Source organism: Oncorhynchus masou, chromosome 2 (assembly GCF_036934945.1).
Source record: "Oncorhynchus masou masou isolate Uvic2021 chromosome 2, UVic_Omas_1.1, whole genome shotgun sequence".
NCBI classification, from domain to species: domain Eukaryota; kingdom Metazoa; phylum Chordata; class Actinopteri; order Salmoniformes; family Salmonidae; genus Oncorhynchus; species Oncorhynchus masou.
This window is the reverse complement of record NC_088213.1, coordinates 50027095-50043703: the sequence shown is the minus strand read 5'-3', so window position 1 is coordinate 50043703 and position 16609 is coordinate 50027095. Positions and strand designations below refer to the sequence as shown.

Sequence of the window (16609 nt, the reverse complement as noted above, 5' to 3'; positions counted from 1 at the left end):
TCTCCGCAAGTATTTTCAATGTGCGGGACAAAATTGAGGCTATGATTAAGAAGTTGGAGTTCTTCTCTGTCTGCATTAACAAGGACAACACACAGGTCTTTCCATCATTGTATGATTTTTTTGTGTGCAAATGAACTCAAGTTTATGGACAATGTAAAATGTTATATAGCAAAGCACCTGAGTTGGGTGCGCAATTACGCAATACTTTTCCGAAACGGATGACACAAACACCTGGATTCATTATCCCATTAATGGCCTGCCTCCAGTCCACTTACCGATATCTGAACAAGAGAGCCTCATCAAAATTGCAAAAAGCGGTTCTGTGAAAATGTAAATTAATCAGAAGCCACTTCCAGGTTTCTGGATTGGGCTGCGCTCACAGTATCTTGCGTTGGCAAATCGCTCTGTTAAGACACTGATGCCCTTTGCACCCACGTACCTATGTGAGAGTGGATTCTCGGCCCTCGCTAGCATGAAAACTAAATACAGGCACAGACTGTGTGTGGAAAATGAGACTCTTCAATTACAACCCAACATTGCAGAGCTATGTGCATCCTTTCAAGCACAACCTTCTCATTAACCTGTGGTGAGTTATTTACAATATTACATTAACAAATACAATTTAATATGTAAGATGTTCGAATAAATAGCTAAATGATTGACTATTATTATTTAAATTTGTGCCCCAGTCCTATAAGAGCTCTTTGTCACTTCCCACGAGCTGGGTTGTGACAAAAAAATCACACAAATTCTTATGTTTAATAAATGTATCGTATAGTGTGTGTGGCAGGCTTACAATGATTGCAAAAAAATATATTTGAGAGTGTGCTGACCCTGGTGCTAGAGGTGGTATGCAGCTGGAGGTTGAATGTTTGAAGGGATACGGGACTATAACAAGTTTGGGAACCACTGCTCTACAGGGAGCCAGGCATTCCTGTGTCTACCCTTCTCAGTGGCAAGGCTGTGCCCAATGAGCCTGTACTTTGTCAAGGTTTTTCCAAGGTTTTGATCTTGGTCAAACCATTTTCCACGGTGTACAGTACTGTTGTAACGGTCTTCTTGTGTCGAAGGAGAGGCGGACCAAAATTCAGCATGGTTGAAGTTCATGTTTTTAAAAAAGACAACTAAACATAAAACAAAACCCAAACCCTGACACAGCCCTATCTTGTGCAACAAACACAAAGACAGGAACAATCACCCACAAAACCCAACACCAAACAGGCTACCTAAATATGGTTCCCAATCAGAGACAATGACTAACACCTGCCTCTGATTTAGAACCATATCAGGCCAGACATAGAAATAGACAAACAAGACATCCAACATAGAATGCCCACTCAGATCACACCCTGACCAAACAAAACATAGAAACATACAAAGCAAACTATGGTCAGGGTGTGACAACTGTCAATTTAGGGCCAGATAGCACTGCATTTTGCTTGTGCTTCCTAATAAATAATGTAATTTTGTTTTGACTGTGTTGTGTTTTGGTTTATTCTGATTGACTGGATGTTCTTGTCCTGAGGCTTCAGTGTGTTAGTAGAACAGGTTTATGAACCAGCTGGATGTGGAGACTATATTCTTTGCTCAGATCTTGTCATTGCAGGACTTGGTAATGTTAATGTATTTTAGATGTTTCCAAAACTGCCATGAAGTGCAATTGGTTCAATGACACATTCAATTAGTTTTGGCCACATTTATTTAAATTTGAATTTGTTTTTAGTGGCGTAGAATGCCCTTCATGCTTTCTCTCAGTTCATTCACTGCCTCATTTAGGTGTCCAGTTGAGCTAATTTTTAAACGTAAGAAATTGTAGTGTGTGCAGTACTCTATATATGTTGTACTAATTTGCCTTACAAAGGGGTTCATCTGATCAAAACAGTTATTGGTACCCTATTGGAACCCTTTTTTCTAAGAGTGTAGGTATTCTGCTCTAAGGAAGTGAGTGATTCCTACAATGAGAAGATTCAAGCTTGCGTACTCAGATATAATAATAATAATTTACTGGTTCCAGTAGCCCAAAGCACTTTACCTAGGCTTGATAGCACTGACAACTTCTTTATTGAGGTAAATGTACTTACTACGACTGTGATATGTGGTTGTCTCACCTAGCTACCTTAAGAGGAATGCACTTACTCTAAGTCGCACTGGATAAGAGCATCTTCTAAATGACAAAAATGTCAAATGTACAATTACCAGGCCTTGGTATCAACTCCACAATCTACACTTCATCTCCCTTATCGTCCAGGTCTCTTTGAAACACAGCCAAAACTTAGTCTATAATTACATAGCCGTTGCCAATAAAGACCAAATTCAACGGTGACTTAAGGCTAACGTTGTGTGAACCCTAACGTTTGTGACCCCATACGTAACGTGGCATCGTTAGCTCTGCATTAGCATCCTTTGCTAATAAGTAGCCTATTAGCTTAATGGCAGCGCGAGGTGATTTGCAGCAGCATAATTCTGCTACGGTGCTAGCCATTGGACCTGGAGGCTAGTCAGTCATTCTCCGTGGATAGCTTCTGACATGTTAATTACACACGATTAGTGCTTAGCACGACGCTAACGTCTGCGCCTCGTGGCGTCCGATCCATCATGTCGACATATCAGCTTTCACATGTCAGGTGTGACGTCTCTCTTGCTCCTTGTCTTTATTCTCCTGCAGGGTACTGTATGCAGGGAGAGGTTCCTGGGATAAGCTGTAGAGAGGCCAGGGTTTTATTCCACAAAATTCATTGATTATCAAGCGGCTCAGTATTGGTTTCTTACGTCTTAAGGCGTAAAGAACAATACTAAACCACTGATCATGATTCAAGGTTTCTCCTCCTTTCTTTGTTGCTGGGACCATTGTTGTGAAGACACCCATCTCCTTTTCTGCTTTCTTACTCTTCCCTCCACCCTCTCTCTCTCTCTCTCTCTCTACCTCCCTTTCTTGCATTATTCCATTAAAGATCTGTTTTTCTCAAAAACTGTGAGAGGAGGCTATTTGGGAACACTTTATTTGAAGACTACCTACATAAGGATGTCATAACACGTTTATAACCCAGACATAACTTATTAATTAACACTATTTTCCCCCTTCACTCAGACGCTCCAGTCCTGGACCCGGTCTTCCAGGATGTCCGTTCACCCAACTACCAGTTTGTGACGTTGCGCTGCCTCATTCAGAAGTCCAACCCGGCACGAGTGGCCAGTGTCCGCTGGGTCCGAAATGGCGAGCCCCTGTCCTCCCTGACCCCGAACCCGCAGGAGAACCCGCAGCTGAAATTCAAGCTGGACCCCAGCAACAACGGCACATACGAGTGCCGCGTCAGCAACGGCGTGGGCAGCTCCACCTGCACCTTCAACGTCTCGTGTGAGTACCAGAAGAGGTTGGAGTTCCTGGTAGTGTTAGGGTCAATTCCATATCAATTCAGTCCTTTCAGGATGTCCAATTTAGGATTGCAGTGTTTGGTTTTCAACAGACATAATGGGACCCATATGGTTATGGCTACAAGATGAAAAGAGAGCAGTTTCTCATGTCATAAAATATAGAACTGAAAATTAAGTGCATTACAACTTTTAAAACATTTACAAATGGGCGTCTGACCCTCTGATACACAAATGGGCGTCTGACCCTCTGATACACAATTCATAAAGTACCAAACCAACCAACCAAAACTCCCACTCCCTCTTCTCCTTCTTTCTCCCTCCCCCAACACTGTAGCCCGTCCATACAACGCAGAGTTTTACTTTGATACGCCCAATCCCATCCGCATTCAGAAGGTCAACAACTACTCCTACAACCTCCAGTGGACCCAGAGAGAGCCGGCAGCTACAGACCGCATCATCGGCTACTGGGTCAACGTCCGCACGGTGGGTCACACACACACACACACACACACACAACGCGCGTGCACACGCACACGCACACTGCTTAAGGAGTCGCGCACACATTGCAGAAAGAGTCACACACACATTGCAGAAAGAGTCGCACACACATTGCAGAAAGAGTCCCCCACACATTGCAGAAGGAGCCTACACACACGCGCACACACACACTCACTCACTCACTGACCCACTCACTCAGGAGCACTATATTGAGAGTTGTGTGAAGTGAAATAAGTGAACGTGGGCCTTCATAATTTGAGCCAGGGGAATAGCTGAGGCTGTGTTGGGAGTGGACAGTGGATCGATGGGAGCTTGTACTGCATTAACAACACTCTCTGAGCAGCCAAGATCCAGAGTGACACCTCTCTCCACCCTTCTCTTCCTCTCCTCCTAGCTACATGCCTCTCCTCTCCCCTTTCCCCTCTTCCTCTCTATCCTCTCCTCTCCTCTCCTCTATTTTATTTTCTTGTCCTCTCCTCTATTATCCTTTCACTCCCTTCTACTCCTCTCCTCCTCTTTCCCCCTCTCCTCTATTCTACGTTCTTCTCTATTCTCCTTTCTCCTCCTCTCTTCCTCTTCTCCCCTCATATTGCCCATCTCCACCTCTCCTCTTCCTCTATTCTCCTCTCCCCTTTCTTCTCCTCCCCTTCTCTCTTCCTCTCCTCTCCACCGTCTCATCCCCTCTCCATTCCTCTCATCTCCTCCACCCACCTCTCCTCACGCTAATTGAGGACAGATACTCTCTGACAGATACAACCTCTCTTTATAAAGTTGGCAGTCCCACCTCCAGCCCCCCTGTTCCAGTCTCCTGCTCAAAAGTCTCCTGCTCAAAACGCATATCCTCCATAATCATGACAGTGGCAGTGTCACATGGAAAATGACTCCATTGTTGTAACAGCCGGGTGGGCAGTTTCAAACGTCGCAGGTTGACGTTTATTATCATGAGTCTTGCCCTGGAGGTAGAACTGAGTGGTTTCCACTAGATGGGCCAGAGCCAAAGTCAGAATTGACTATATTAGATACTAGATACAAGTGTTATTCACAGAATTAAAGATTAAAGACTTCTCCTTAATGCAACAGCAGTGTCAGATTTAAAAAAAAAACTTTACGGAATAAGCATAATCTGAGAACGGCGCTCAGAGCCCAAAACAGCCAGAGAAATATCCAAATATCCATTTTGGATAGATGGCCCTATTTGGTAAAAGTCCATATTATGGCAAGAACCGCTCAGATAAGCAAAGAGAAATGACAGTCCATCATGACTTTAAGACATGATGGTCAGTCAATCAGGAAAATGTCAAGAAATTTGAAAGTTTTATGTGCTATGATGAAACTGGCTCTCATGAAGACCGCCACAGGAAAGGAAGACCCAGAGTTACCTTTGCTGCAGATGATAAAAGCATTAGAGTTAACTGCACCTGATTACAGCCCAAATAAATTCTTCACAGAGTTCAAGTAGCAGACACATCTCAACATCAACTGTTCAGAGGAGACTGAGTGAATCAGGCCTTCATGGTCGAAATGCTGCAAAGAAACCACTACTAAAGGACACCAATAATAAGAAGAGACTTGCTTGGGTCAAGACATTTCTGATCCATATTTAAGATTTTTGATTCCAATCGCTGGGTCTTTGTGAGACGTAGAGTTGGTGAACGGATGATCTCTGAGTGTGTAGTGTGTTCCCATTGTGAAGCATGGAGGAGGAGTGTGATGGTGTCGGTTTGCTTTGCTGGTGACACTGTCAGTGATTTATTTAGAATTCAAGGCACACTTAACCAGCATGGCTACCACAGCATTCTGCAGCGATACGCCATCCCATCTGGTTTGCGTTTAGTGGGAATATCATTTGTTTTTCAACAGGTCAATGACCCAAAACACACCTCCAGGCTGTGTAAGGGCTATTTGACCAAGAAGGAGTGTTGTGGAGTGCTGGATCAGATGACCTGGCCTCCACATGGTTTGTGATGAGTCGTACCGCAGAGTGAAGGAAAAGCAGCCAACAAGTGCTCAGCATATGTGGGAATTACTTCAAGACTGTTGGAAAAGCATTCATCGTGAAGCTGGTTGAGAGGATTCTAAGAGTGTGCAAAGCTGTCATCAAGGCAAAGGGTGGCTACTTTGAAGAATCTCAAATATAACATGTATTTTATAACATGTACTTTTTGGGTTAATGCATGTTTCCATATGTGTTCTTTCATTTTTTTTAAGTCTTCACTATTATAATATAATGTAGAACATTCTATAAATAAAGAAAACCCCCTGAATGAGTAGGTGTGTCCAAACTTTTGACTGGTACTGTATATTTAACACAAAACAAGCATAGACTTACATAAGAAAACAACATGAAAGTATGTACACTGAACAAAAAAATGAACGCAACATGTAGTGTTGGTGCCTTGTTTCATGAACTGAAATAAAAAATCGGAGACATTTTCCAAATTCACAAAAAGCTTATTTCTCTGCCTTCAACAAACCCTTTTGTGGGGAAAAATATATTCTGCCCTCCAAGGCCCAAACATGGCTGCACCCTTGCACCCTTGCACCCGGAGAGGGTAAGGGAGGGATAGCGGAACAGAGTGGGAGTGAGAAGAAGAGAGAGAGAGAGGAAGAGAGGAAGTATCTTGGTGAATTATATAAGAGTGGCAGGATTCCTCCCCCAAAAAGCACACACACAATCACACAAGGACACACACACACACACCTGGGGGTCAGATGGGGGAGAGAGGAAATTGGGGGGCTGAATTAGCCAGCTTGCATTTGTGCGGCTGAATAGCTAATCGTCAGGTCTTTTAAACTCATACCTTACAGTAAGTAAGCGTCGGCTGGGAAACATGGGACTTAGCATCTCCCTAGTTGGCAGGATACATTTTTTGAGGGAGTTTGAGCGCTCCTTCTGCTCTTCAATGTGTATAGTTTGTGGGGTTGTTGAATGATAGCGTGATAACTGAGAGATGGAATACACCACTGCCAATTTGGCCAATTGTCTTTGCTAGGAAGTTCATCAATGTATCGTACGTAAGCAAGAAGCAACTCTAAAAGGACAATAGAACTAAGGTCCAGGTAGAAGATAATGGACCCTACACACTAAAAACGAATGGTTCTATATATGGTTACAACACTTATTGGGGCTCTAAATAACCCTTTTTATGGTTCTATAAAGAATCTTTCTCAATCTTAAAGGTTCTTTGTAGAACCTTTTGAATAACCATACATTTTAAAAGTTTTTTTAGGTTAGTAAGTCCATGGATATTATTTGTGTGTTAATTGAAGTTGAATCAGGCTCAATGAGTCATCATTGTTCCACATAAAACTATCACCCTTCCCAAAGAACCCTCTTTTCTTAGTGTGTATCAGATATTTATGTAGTTGGTGCTGTATATCCTCTCAAGGATCGGACCATTTTTTCAATTTTAATCCAAATCTAACTTCCTGTAGCTCAGGAATCGAAGCAAGGATCTAAACTCAGCAAAAAAAAGAAACGTCCTCTCACTGTCATCTGTGTTTATGTTCAGTAAACTTAACATGTGTAAATATTTGTATGAACATAAGATTCAACAACTGAGACATAAACTGAATAAGTTCCACAGACATGTGACTAACAGAAATGTAATAATGTGTCCCTGAACAAAGGGGGGATCAAAATCAAAAGTAACAGTCAGTATCTGGTGTGGCCACCAGCTGCATTAAGTACTGCAGTGCATCTCCTCCTCATGGACAGCACCAGATTTGCCAGTTCTTGCTGTGAGATGTTACCCCACTCTTACACCAAGGCACTTTCAAGTTCTGGGACATTTCTGGGGGGGAATGGCCCTAGCCCTCACCCTCCGATACAACAGGTCCCAGATGTGCTCAATGGCATTGAGATCCGGGCTCTTCACTGGCCTTGGCAGAACACTGACATTCCTGTCTGGCAGGAAATCAAGCACATAACGAACAGTATGGCTCGTGGCATTGTCATGCTGGAGGGTCATGTCAGTATGAACCTGCAGGAAGGGTACCACATGAGGGAGGAGGACGTCTTCCCTGTAACGCACAGCGCTGAGATTGCCTGCAATGACAACAAGCTCAGTCCGATGATGCTGTGACACACCGACGCAGACCATGACGGACCCTCCACCTCCAAATCGATCCCGGTCCAGAATACAGGCCTCGGTGCAACACTCATTCCTTGGACGATAAAAGCGAATCCGACCATCACCGTGGTGAGACTAAAGTGCGCCTCGTCAGTGAAGAGCACTTTTGCCAGTCCTGTCTGGTCCAGTGACAGTGGGTTTGTGCCCATAGGAAACGTTGTTGCCGGTGATGTCTGGTGAGGATCTGCCTTACAACAGGCCTACAAACCCTCATTCCAGCCTCTCTCAGCCTATTGCGGACAGTATGAGCACTGATGGAGGGATTGTGCGTTCCTGGTGTAACTCGGGCAGTTGTTGTTGCTGTTGAATTTGTTCTTAACTGACTTGCCTAGTTAAATAAAGGTAAAAATCTGGTACCTGTGCCGCAGGTATGACGTTTGGATGTGCTGATCCTGTGCAGGTGTTGTTACACGTGGTCTGCCACTGCGAGGATGATTAGCTGTCCATCCTGACTCCCTTTAGCGCTGTCTTAGGCGTGCCACAGTACAGAAATTGCCATTTAATGCCCTGGCCACATCTGCAGTCCTCATGCCTCCTTGCAGCATGCCTAAGGCACGTTCACGCAGATGAGCAGGGACCCTGGGCATCATTCTTTTGGTGTTTTTCAGAGTCAGTAGAAAGGCCTCTCTAGTGTCCTAAGTTTTCATAACTGTGACCTTAATTGCCTGCCTTCTGTAAGCTGTTAGTGTCTTAATGACCGTTCCACAGGTGCATGTTCATTAATTGTTTATGGTTCATTGAACAAGCATTTTTCAATGAAGATCTGTGAAGTTATTTGGATTTTTATAAATTATCTTTGAAAGACAGGTCCTGAAAAGGGTTGTTTCTTTTTTTGCTGAGTTTACATATTATTGATACCATTTTGAAAGGAAACGCTTTTAAGTTTTTTTAAAATTAATGTAGGAGAATATAACACATTAGATCCCCCCCATCATCTTTGAAATGTAAGAGAAAGGCCAAAGTGTAATATTCCAGGTTAGGCACAGTTCTGATTTTGGCCGCTAGATGGCAGCAGTGTGTGTGCAAAGTTTTAGACTGATTCAATGAACCATTGCATTTATGTTCAAAATGTTGTATCAAGACTGCCAAAAATGTGCGTAATTGGTTTATTAATACACTTTCAAGTTCATAACTGTGCACTCTCCTTAATAACTAATATACAGTACATGGGTTCTAACTTGAAAAATGATTTGTTCTATTAACATTGTACAATTTATGTTCTTCCCATATAAAAACCACAAAGACTGCCTGAAAGCCCCGAACACAAGATATCAGTGTTATTTAGATGGAAGACGTTAGTTAAACGCGGTAGCTCTATAACTAGCTAACGGTAGCAAGCTAGTTCAATCACTAGCTAACGGTAGCAAGCTAGCTCTATCACTTCCATGCTCACAGAAGCCCTTGACAATGCTCTGTCTCTGCTGGTGCTCCTGGCTGTTTGAAATGCTTTAGAAGCCACGTTGATGGTGAGGACAGCTTCGACTTTGAGAAGCAACTTCTTGCTGAAGCCTTCCTTCCATTGTTGTTAGCCGTGGAAGTTCTCAGGGATAAAATATGCAATTGCTCGCTAGCTCGATAGTTTTAAGTCTATAACCTCTTGAAACTCCCCATCCCGGATCCGGGATTGTGACTAAGCCTCAGGCTCATTAGCATAACGCAACGTTAACGATTTCTGAAAATCGCAAATAAAATTAAAATAATGCGTTTGCTCTCAAGCTTAGGCTTTTCTTAACAACACTGTCATCTCAGATTTTCAAAATATGCTTTTGAACCATAGAAATTTACTAATTTGTGTAAGAGTATGCAAAGCTAGCATAGCATTTTGTGTAGCATGTAGCACGCAACATTTTCACAAAAGCCAGATAACCAAATAAATAAAATCATTTACCTTTGAAGAGCTTCTGATGTTTTCAATGAGGAGACTCCCAGCCACATACCAAATGCGCAGTGTTTCCTGAAAGCGTCTGTGTGTAGGAGAAATCGTTCCGTTTTCTACATTGCGCCTGGCTACCGAAACGAACCGAAAATGCAGTCACCTACAACGTGAAACTTTTTCCGGATTAACTACATAATATCGACCGAAACATGGCAAACGTTGTTTGGAATCAATCCTCAAGGTGTTTTTTCACATATCTCTTCATTGACATGCAGTTCATGGAAGCTTGCTTCTCTCTCTGTGCCCCATGGAAAAATACTGGCAGGTGACTTTTGCGCACCAATTTCAGCGCAGGACACCGGGCGGACACGTGGTAAATGTGGTCTCTTATGGTCAATCTTCCAACGATCTGCCTACAAATACGTCACAATGCTGCAGACACCTTGGGGAAACGACAGAAAGGGCAGACTCATTCCTCTTGCGTTCACAGCCATATAAGGAGATCATGAAAGACAGAGCCTCAAAAATCCTTGTCATTTCCTGGATGCCAAGTCATCTTGGTTTTGCCTGAAGCTCACGTTAAAGGGCACGCACAGAGAAGATATTTGTATTTCTGGACACGTCAGAGTGTTTTCTTTCGAACAGTAGCAATTATATGCATAGTCGAGCGTCTTTTTGTGACAAAATATCTTGTTTAAAACGGGAACGTTTTTCTTCCAAAAATGAAATAGCGCCACCATAAGTGTTTAACCTACGAGTATACGCTACACTCGCATTAACATCTGCTATCTATGTCTAAGTGACCAATAACATTTGATTTGAAAGGTGAGAATGGATTTATATTTCCCCACCATGTGACGCTGAGCGCGGGGCATTGTGGAATTGTTTACAAAGTTAGAGTTGATTTGGAGAAAAACTCAAAACAACATTACAATATTATGAAAAAATATTTAAGAGTTTGTAATTTAGGAATGTTTTCGTCAGGCAGATTGCTCAATAGGGACTTTGAAATTGGAAGTCCATCCATGTCCTGAGGACATTGGGAAATGCCTTTAAAACCAGGTGATAAAGGTGCAACAGTGAGCGCTATTACCCTCAAGTAGGCTTGGGTTTTGCAAGGCTGTTTTGAACTGGGTTGGTGGATGCTCGTAATCCCATGACTCTGGTTCAGAAGAATGCGTGTTTTTTGTAGTGGTGGACACTTGTTTATTTTTTGTTTTTATTTGAACTATATCCCAAAACGTAACCCTTACAGGAACCATTCGGGAATGAGTGCCTAAACTTAATGTTTTAACCCTATCCAAAACCTTAACCTTCTAAATTTAACGTTTGGAGCAACTTCTACATTTTACATTTGGAGAAATGTGGATAAACATTTAATTCTCCAGTGAGACTGTGAGTGCTTGTTGAAGAATAATACAAGAGGAGGTTTGAATAGCATGAGCTGTGAAATTTCAATTTTGGTTATTTAGTCGCGTCCCCAGGTTCTTTCGTGAAGAGATTAGTGGAGTTCACAAGGTGTCACACACACATAAATACACACACACACACACTAAGGAGTGAAGTGTGTCGTTGCACAGGTGCGCTTGTGTGTATGTTCGTATGTGCTCGTGTGCATGCATACGTGCGTGTGTTTGTGTGTGTGTTCATATGCATGACTCCAGTTCTGCAGGAAAAAAGCTGCCTATTTGGTTGACAACATACACAGGCCATACATTGGGTTCACATACATACAGTGCTTTGCAAAATTATTCATCCCAATTCGCATTTTGTAATGGACATACACAAAATAGTCAACATTGTTGAAGTGAAAAAAAAGACGTGTTTCCCAAAATGCAAAAAAAATAAAAAAAATGGGGAAAGTGGTGCGTGCACATGTATTCACCCCCTTTGCTATGAAGCCCCTAAATAAGATGTGGTGTGACCAATTATATTCAGAAGTCACATAATTAGTTAAATAAATTCCACCTGTGTGCAATCTAAGTGTCACATGATCTGTCACATGATCTTTGTAAATATATATACCAGTTCTGAAAGGCCCCAGAGTCTGCAACACCACTAAACAAGGGGTACCGCCATGCAAGTGGCACCATGAAGACCAAGGAGCTCTCCAAACAGGTCAGGGACAAAGTTGTGGAGAAGTACAGATCAGGGTTGGGTTATAAAGAAATATCATAAACTTTGAACATCCCACGAAGCGCCATTAAATCCATTATTAAAAAATTGAAAGAATCGGCACCACAACAAACCTGGGGTTTCTGTCTCCCCAGTTGCCTTACGCGGTAATTGACTAGTCCCAGCTTCTCGATCACCCCGTATGGCCCATGCCATGTTGCCAGGAACTTACTTTCGGCCGTGGCGATTAAGACCAACACCCTGTCTCCCACCTGGAATTCTAGGGGCTGGGCTCCCCGATTGTAGACCTGGGCTTGGGCGCTTTGGGCCTTCTCCATATGTTCCCTCGTCATCTCCATGTGCTCTACCACGCTGCGTAAGGGGGTTGGTTGGGCTTCCCACACCTCCTGGGTGAGGTCCAGAGGGACGCGTGGCCTCCTCCCGTAGAGGAGTTCGAAAGGGGAAAACCCAGTGGAGGACTGTGGTAATTCTCTGATTGAGAAAATTAGGTGGGGTAGTAGCTGGTCCCAGTTCTTCCCGTCCTGCTCGATGACCTTCTGCAACATTTGTTTGAGCGTTTTATTGAAGCCCTCGACGAGCCCATCCGTCTGCGAGTGAAAGACGCAGAGTCCGGATCTGCTTGATCTGCAGGCGACCACACAACTACTTCATTAGGCGGGACATAAACTCAGTACCTTGGTCTGTCAGGATCTCGTTCGGGATGCCCACCCACCTAAAGAGGTCGAACAGCTCCCAGGAGATTCCCTTGGTTACCGCCGCCCATAGGGGAATGGCCTCGGGATAGTCTACTGTTACCAGGATGTACCGGTATCCTCCTGCTGTTTTTACCAGGGATCCCACTATGTCCATGACGATGCGTTCAAAGGGCACCCCGGTGATCGGTAGAGGGATAATTGGGTTTCGGAAGTGGGCCTTTGGGGCAGTCATTTGACACTCCGGGCAGCTGCGACAGTAGTCTTCCGCGGTTCTCCTCATCCCGAGCCAGTAGAACAGGGCGTCGATTCGTTCCCGGGTCTTCTCCATTCCCAGGTGCGGCACCCCCTCCAACTCTGACTCCGGACCCGTAGATACAGGTTGATCAACCGTTTGCTTCCGATGGCGATGGGTCATCCTCGCTCTCGTCTTCGGCCAGCTCGTACCTTCTTCCTCAGCTTGTGCCCCCACAGGGCTGTGAACAGTGGACAATCTCGTCCCATTAGGAGAGGTACCGGCAACTCTGGTACTGCACCAACCATCATCTGGCAGCTCGTTGTGGCATCATGATGTTGGCCAATACGGTTGGATACCGCTTCGTGTCCCCATGAACACAAGAAAACGACATCTCCCTACCATGTTCAGTCTTCTGGTTCAGCAGGCACGTTGTTACGAGGGTAACCATACTTCCGGAGTCTAATAGAGCTTCCGTGTCGTGTCCGTCAACCTTCACTGGGACCATGGGTGCAATTGATTTGTGGTGTGCCCAACAGGAGGTGACGTAGTTCACTGCGTGACCCACCTCGCCTCTGTGGCTTGCTAATTGCATCGACTCCTCTCGAGCCGAGCAATTCCAGGCAATGTGCCCCTGGGTGCCACACTCAAAACACCTCCGTTGGTCTCCATCCACCTTGGGTCATTGGTGCCGGGTAGGCCCTACCCCAGCCGTCTCCCCAGGGGTTTGCTTACCTTTGACCCTGCCAACTGTTGGTTCGGGGTACACAGCAGTGGGGTTCTCCTTTCGACTACTCGAACAGGTCGGCAACTCGGCCTGGCTCCCACTCAGCAGGGCCTGAGTGTTCTGATGCATCTCCACTGTTCCTGGAGGCCCTCCAAGGTCTGGGGTGTGCAGAAACTTGCTGCCCTCTTCATGTTGTGGGGTAGTGCCCATAGGAAGCGATCCAGGACCACTTTGTCTAGGATGGAGAGGGTGGATACGTTGGTTAGGAGCCATCCCCTGGTGACGCACAGTAGGTTTCTTGTCTGGGCTCGGTGGAATGTGTCGGCTACGAACCTGCAGTCGTGGAATAGTCGAGCCTGATGTGCCAGGCTGTACCTGTAGCGGCTGTGTATCTCCCGTTGTAGTTAGCCGCCTGTTCATAGTTTAGGTCCCTATATGCCTTTTGGGCATTCCCAGAGAGGAACGGGGCCAGCAGACTGGCCCACTTCTGCCTTGACCATCTGTCCTGTAGTGCTATACGTTGGAACGTGCTGTGGTAGGTTTCGATATGGTTTTCTTCTGTTAGCTTGATTAAAAACTTGTTTGGATGTGATTCAGTCGACGCTCCTCCTTGTAGCTTCCTGATTTCCTCAATGAGGCGAACGTTTTGTAGCCGTTGTTCCTCCAGTGTTCGTTCCTGAACCGCCTGTTGGGCTCGTTGGGCCCGGATGAACTGAGCTATCAACTCGTCCATGCTGATGCTGCATAAACATCAACTCTGATCTGACCACGTTATCAGAGTGCCCGCATTATTATGTGGCAGACCAGGGGGTTGGGTCAAAACGTGTACACAGATCAGACACAGACAGAGTAGTATTAGCTCAGTTTCAAAGGTGTTTAAAATAATAGTTCAAAAGAAAAGAATAGGTCTCCCCCATGAGACCCTCTCCGGGATACCGTCTTCTGGGCCCCGGGTCTGGCTGTATCCTGTTGGGATCAAAAACTGAACTCACTCCTTTTACCTCTGCAACCATCCCCAACAGGAGTCCTTTCTTCCCCCAGTCTCTTTCCTGTGTGCTGGCCTTCTGGCAGCTTTGTGGGACTTGTACAGCTGGTGAGCAATCAGCCCTTGATTACTCACCAATCCGAAATCAGCCCCAATTAGTCCTGGCCGGTGGGCCCGTCCAGACCTGGCACTACCAGCAGATGGAGCCATCGCCTTGTGATGTATACTCCATCTGTCACCAGGCCTCGACGAGTCTCCCCCTGGTGGCTGACCTGCTGTTCGCCACAGTAAACTTCTGACCCACTGGGAACTTGATGAAAGAAATATAAGCTATTTTAAATCATTCTCTCTACTATTATTCTGACATTTCACATTCTTAAAATAAAGTGGTGATCCTAACTGACCTAAGACAGGACATTTTTACTAGAATTAAATGTCAGGAATTGTGTAAAACTGAGTTTAAATGTATTTGGCTAAGGTGTATGTAAACTTCCAACCTTAACTGTACATTGACACTGTACTGTGTATTCAAGTATGTGTGCACACGTGTGGACACACACACACCCACACACAAACAAGCGCACACACACACACACACACACACACACACACACACACACACACACACACACACACACACACACACACACACACACACACAGCTTTCCCAGCGCGTTAGTCAGGACAGTACATTACCCTCTTGTAGTAATGCATGAAGACATGAAGGCTAACCCCAGCTGCTAGTCTTCAAAGGTGCTCGACTGATGCCGATGGCTGCTTTGACACCTCTATCCCAACAAACATCTTAACAAAAATCCCTGAGTGAGAAATGATTGACTGAGAACAGTCAATCTTCACCCTGTGAAGGCTGACCCTTTTTGTGTGAAGATCTGTCGGCACATGCTTGAGTAGATAATAAACACACATGTATAGTATGTTTATCAAATCAAGCCAACTTGACACAACTGTGGGAAGCACTGGAGTCAACATCGGCCAGCATCCCTGTGTAAAACTGTTGATACCTTGTTGAGTCCACATAATTGAGGCTGTTCTGAGGGCAAAGGGGGGTGCAACTCAATATTAGGAATGTGATCTTAAATGTGATCACACAGACACACACAGAGACAGATACACACACATACACAGGTGGGGTGGGGTAAAAATTTGACATTTACGTTTGGGATAATGTATATGAGGGCCTGGCACTGGGAATTGAACCCGCGATCCTTGGAGCCGTAGCTTGCACCCTAGCAAGCCGCGAGCCTACTAGATAATAATAGGCGCTCAGGTTGCCTCTAGTGGACGGTATCGATGGCAACTCTTGATGTCCTGGGGACCTGGACAAACGTTGATTACTGAAGTAGATCTGGTGTGACCTGGCTGCATAGACACATTATATTGTAAATGAACACACACATATGAGAACGCATGTTAGTACTACCAGTGGTGGGAAAAGTACTCAGTTGTCATACTTGAGTAAAAGTAAAGATACCTTAACCTCTAGTGACTCGCCATCCCGCATGCGGGAGCGTAATCATCGCCTGACACTAATTAGCATAACGCAACGGACATAAATATCCCTAAAAAATATTCCTATTCATGAAAATCACAAATGAAATATATTGAGACAAAGCTTAGCCTTTTGTTAATCACCCTGTCATCTCAGATTTTCAAAATATGCTTTACAGCTAAAGCTAGACAAGCATTTGTGTAAGTTTATCGATAGGCTAGCATAGCATTTTGTCCAGCTAGCAGCAGGTAATTTGGTCACGGAAATCAGAAAAGCAATCAAATTAAATTGTTTACCTTTGATGAGCTTTGGATGTTTTCACTCACGAGTTAGATAGCAAATGTTACTTTTTTCAAAAAATATTATTTTTGTAGGCGAAATAGCTCCGTTTGTTCTTCATGTTTGGCTGAGAAATCGCCCGGAAATTGCAGTCACGAAAACAGCG

At 44.5% G+C, this 16609-nt stretch overlaps 1 protein-coding gene across 1 annotated transcript in view; it reads left to right on the top strand.

Moving 5' to 3' along the window:
- Positions 1-16609, top strand: part of LOC135506184 (MAM domain-containing glycosylphosphatidylinositol anchor protein 1) — a 430085-nt gene that overhangs the window by 317510 nt on the left and 95966 nt on the right. The window contains exons 11-12 of the mRNA XM_064925672.1: positions 3089-3355; positions 3707-3855. Coding sequence (XP_064781744.1) covers positions 3089-3355; positions 3707-3855 — 416 coding nt within the window. The remainder of the gene's footprint in view (positions 1-3088; positions 3356-3706; positions 3856-16609) is intronic.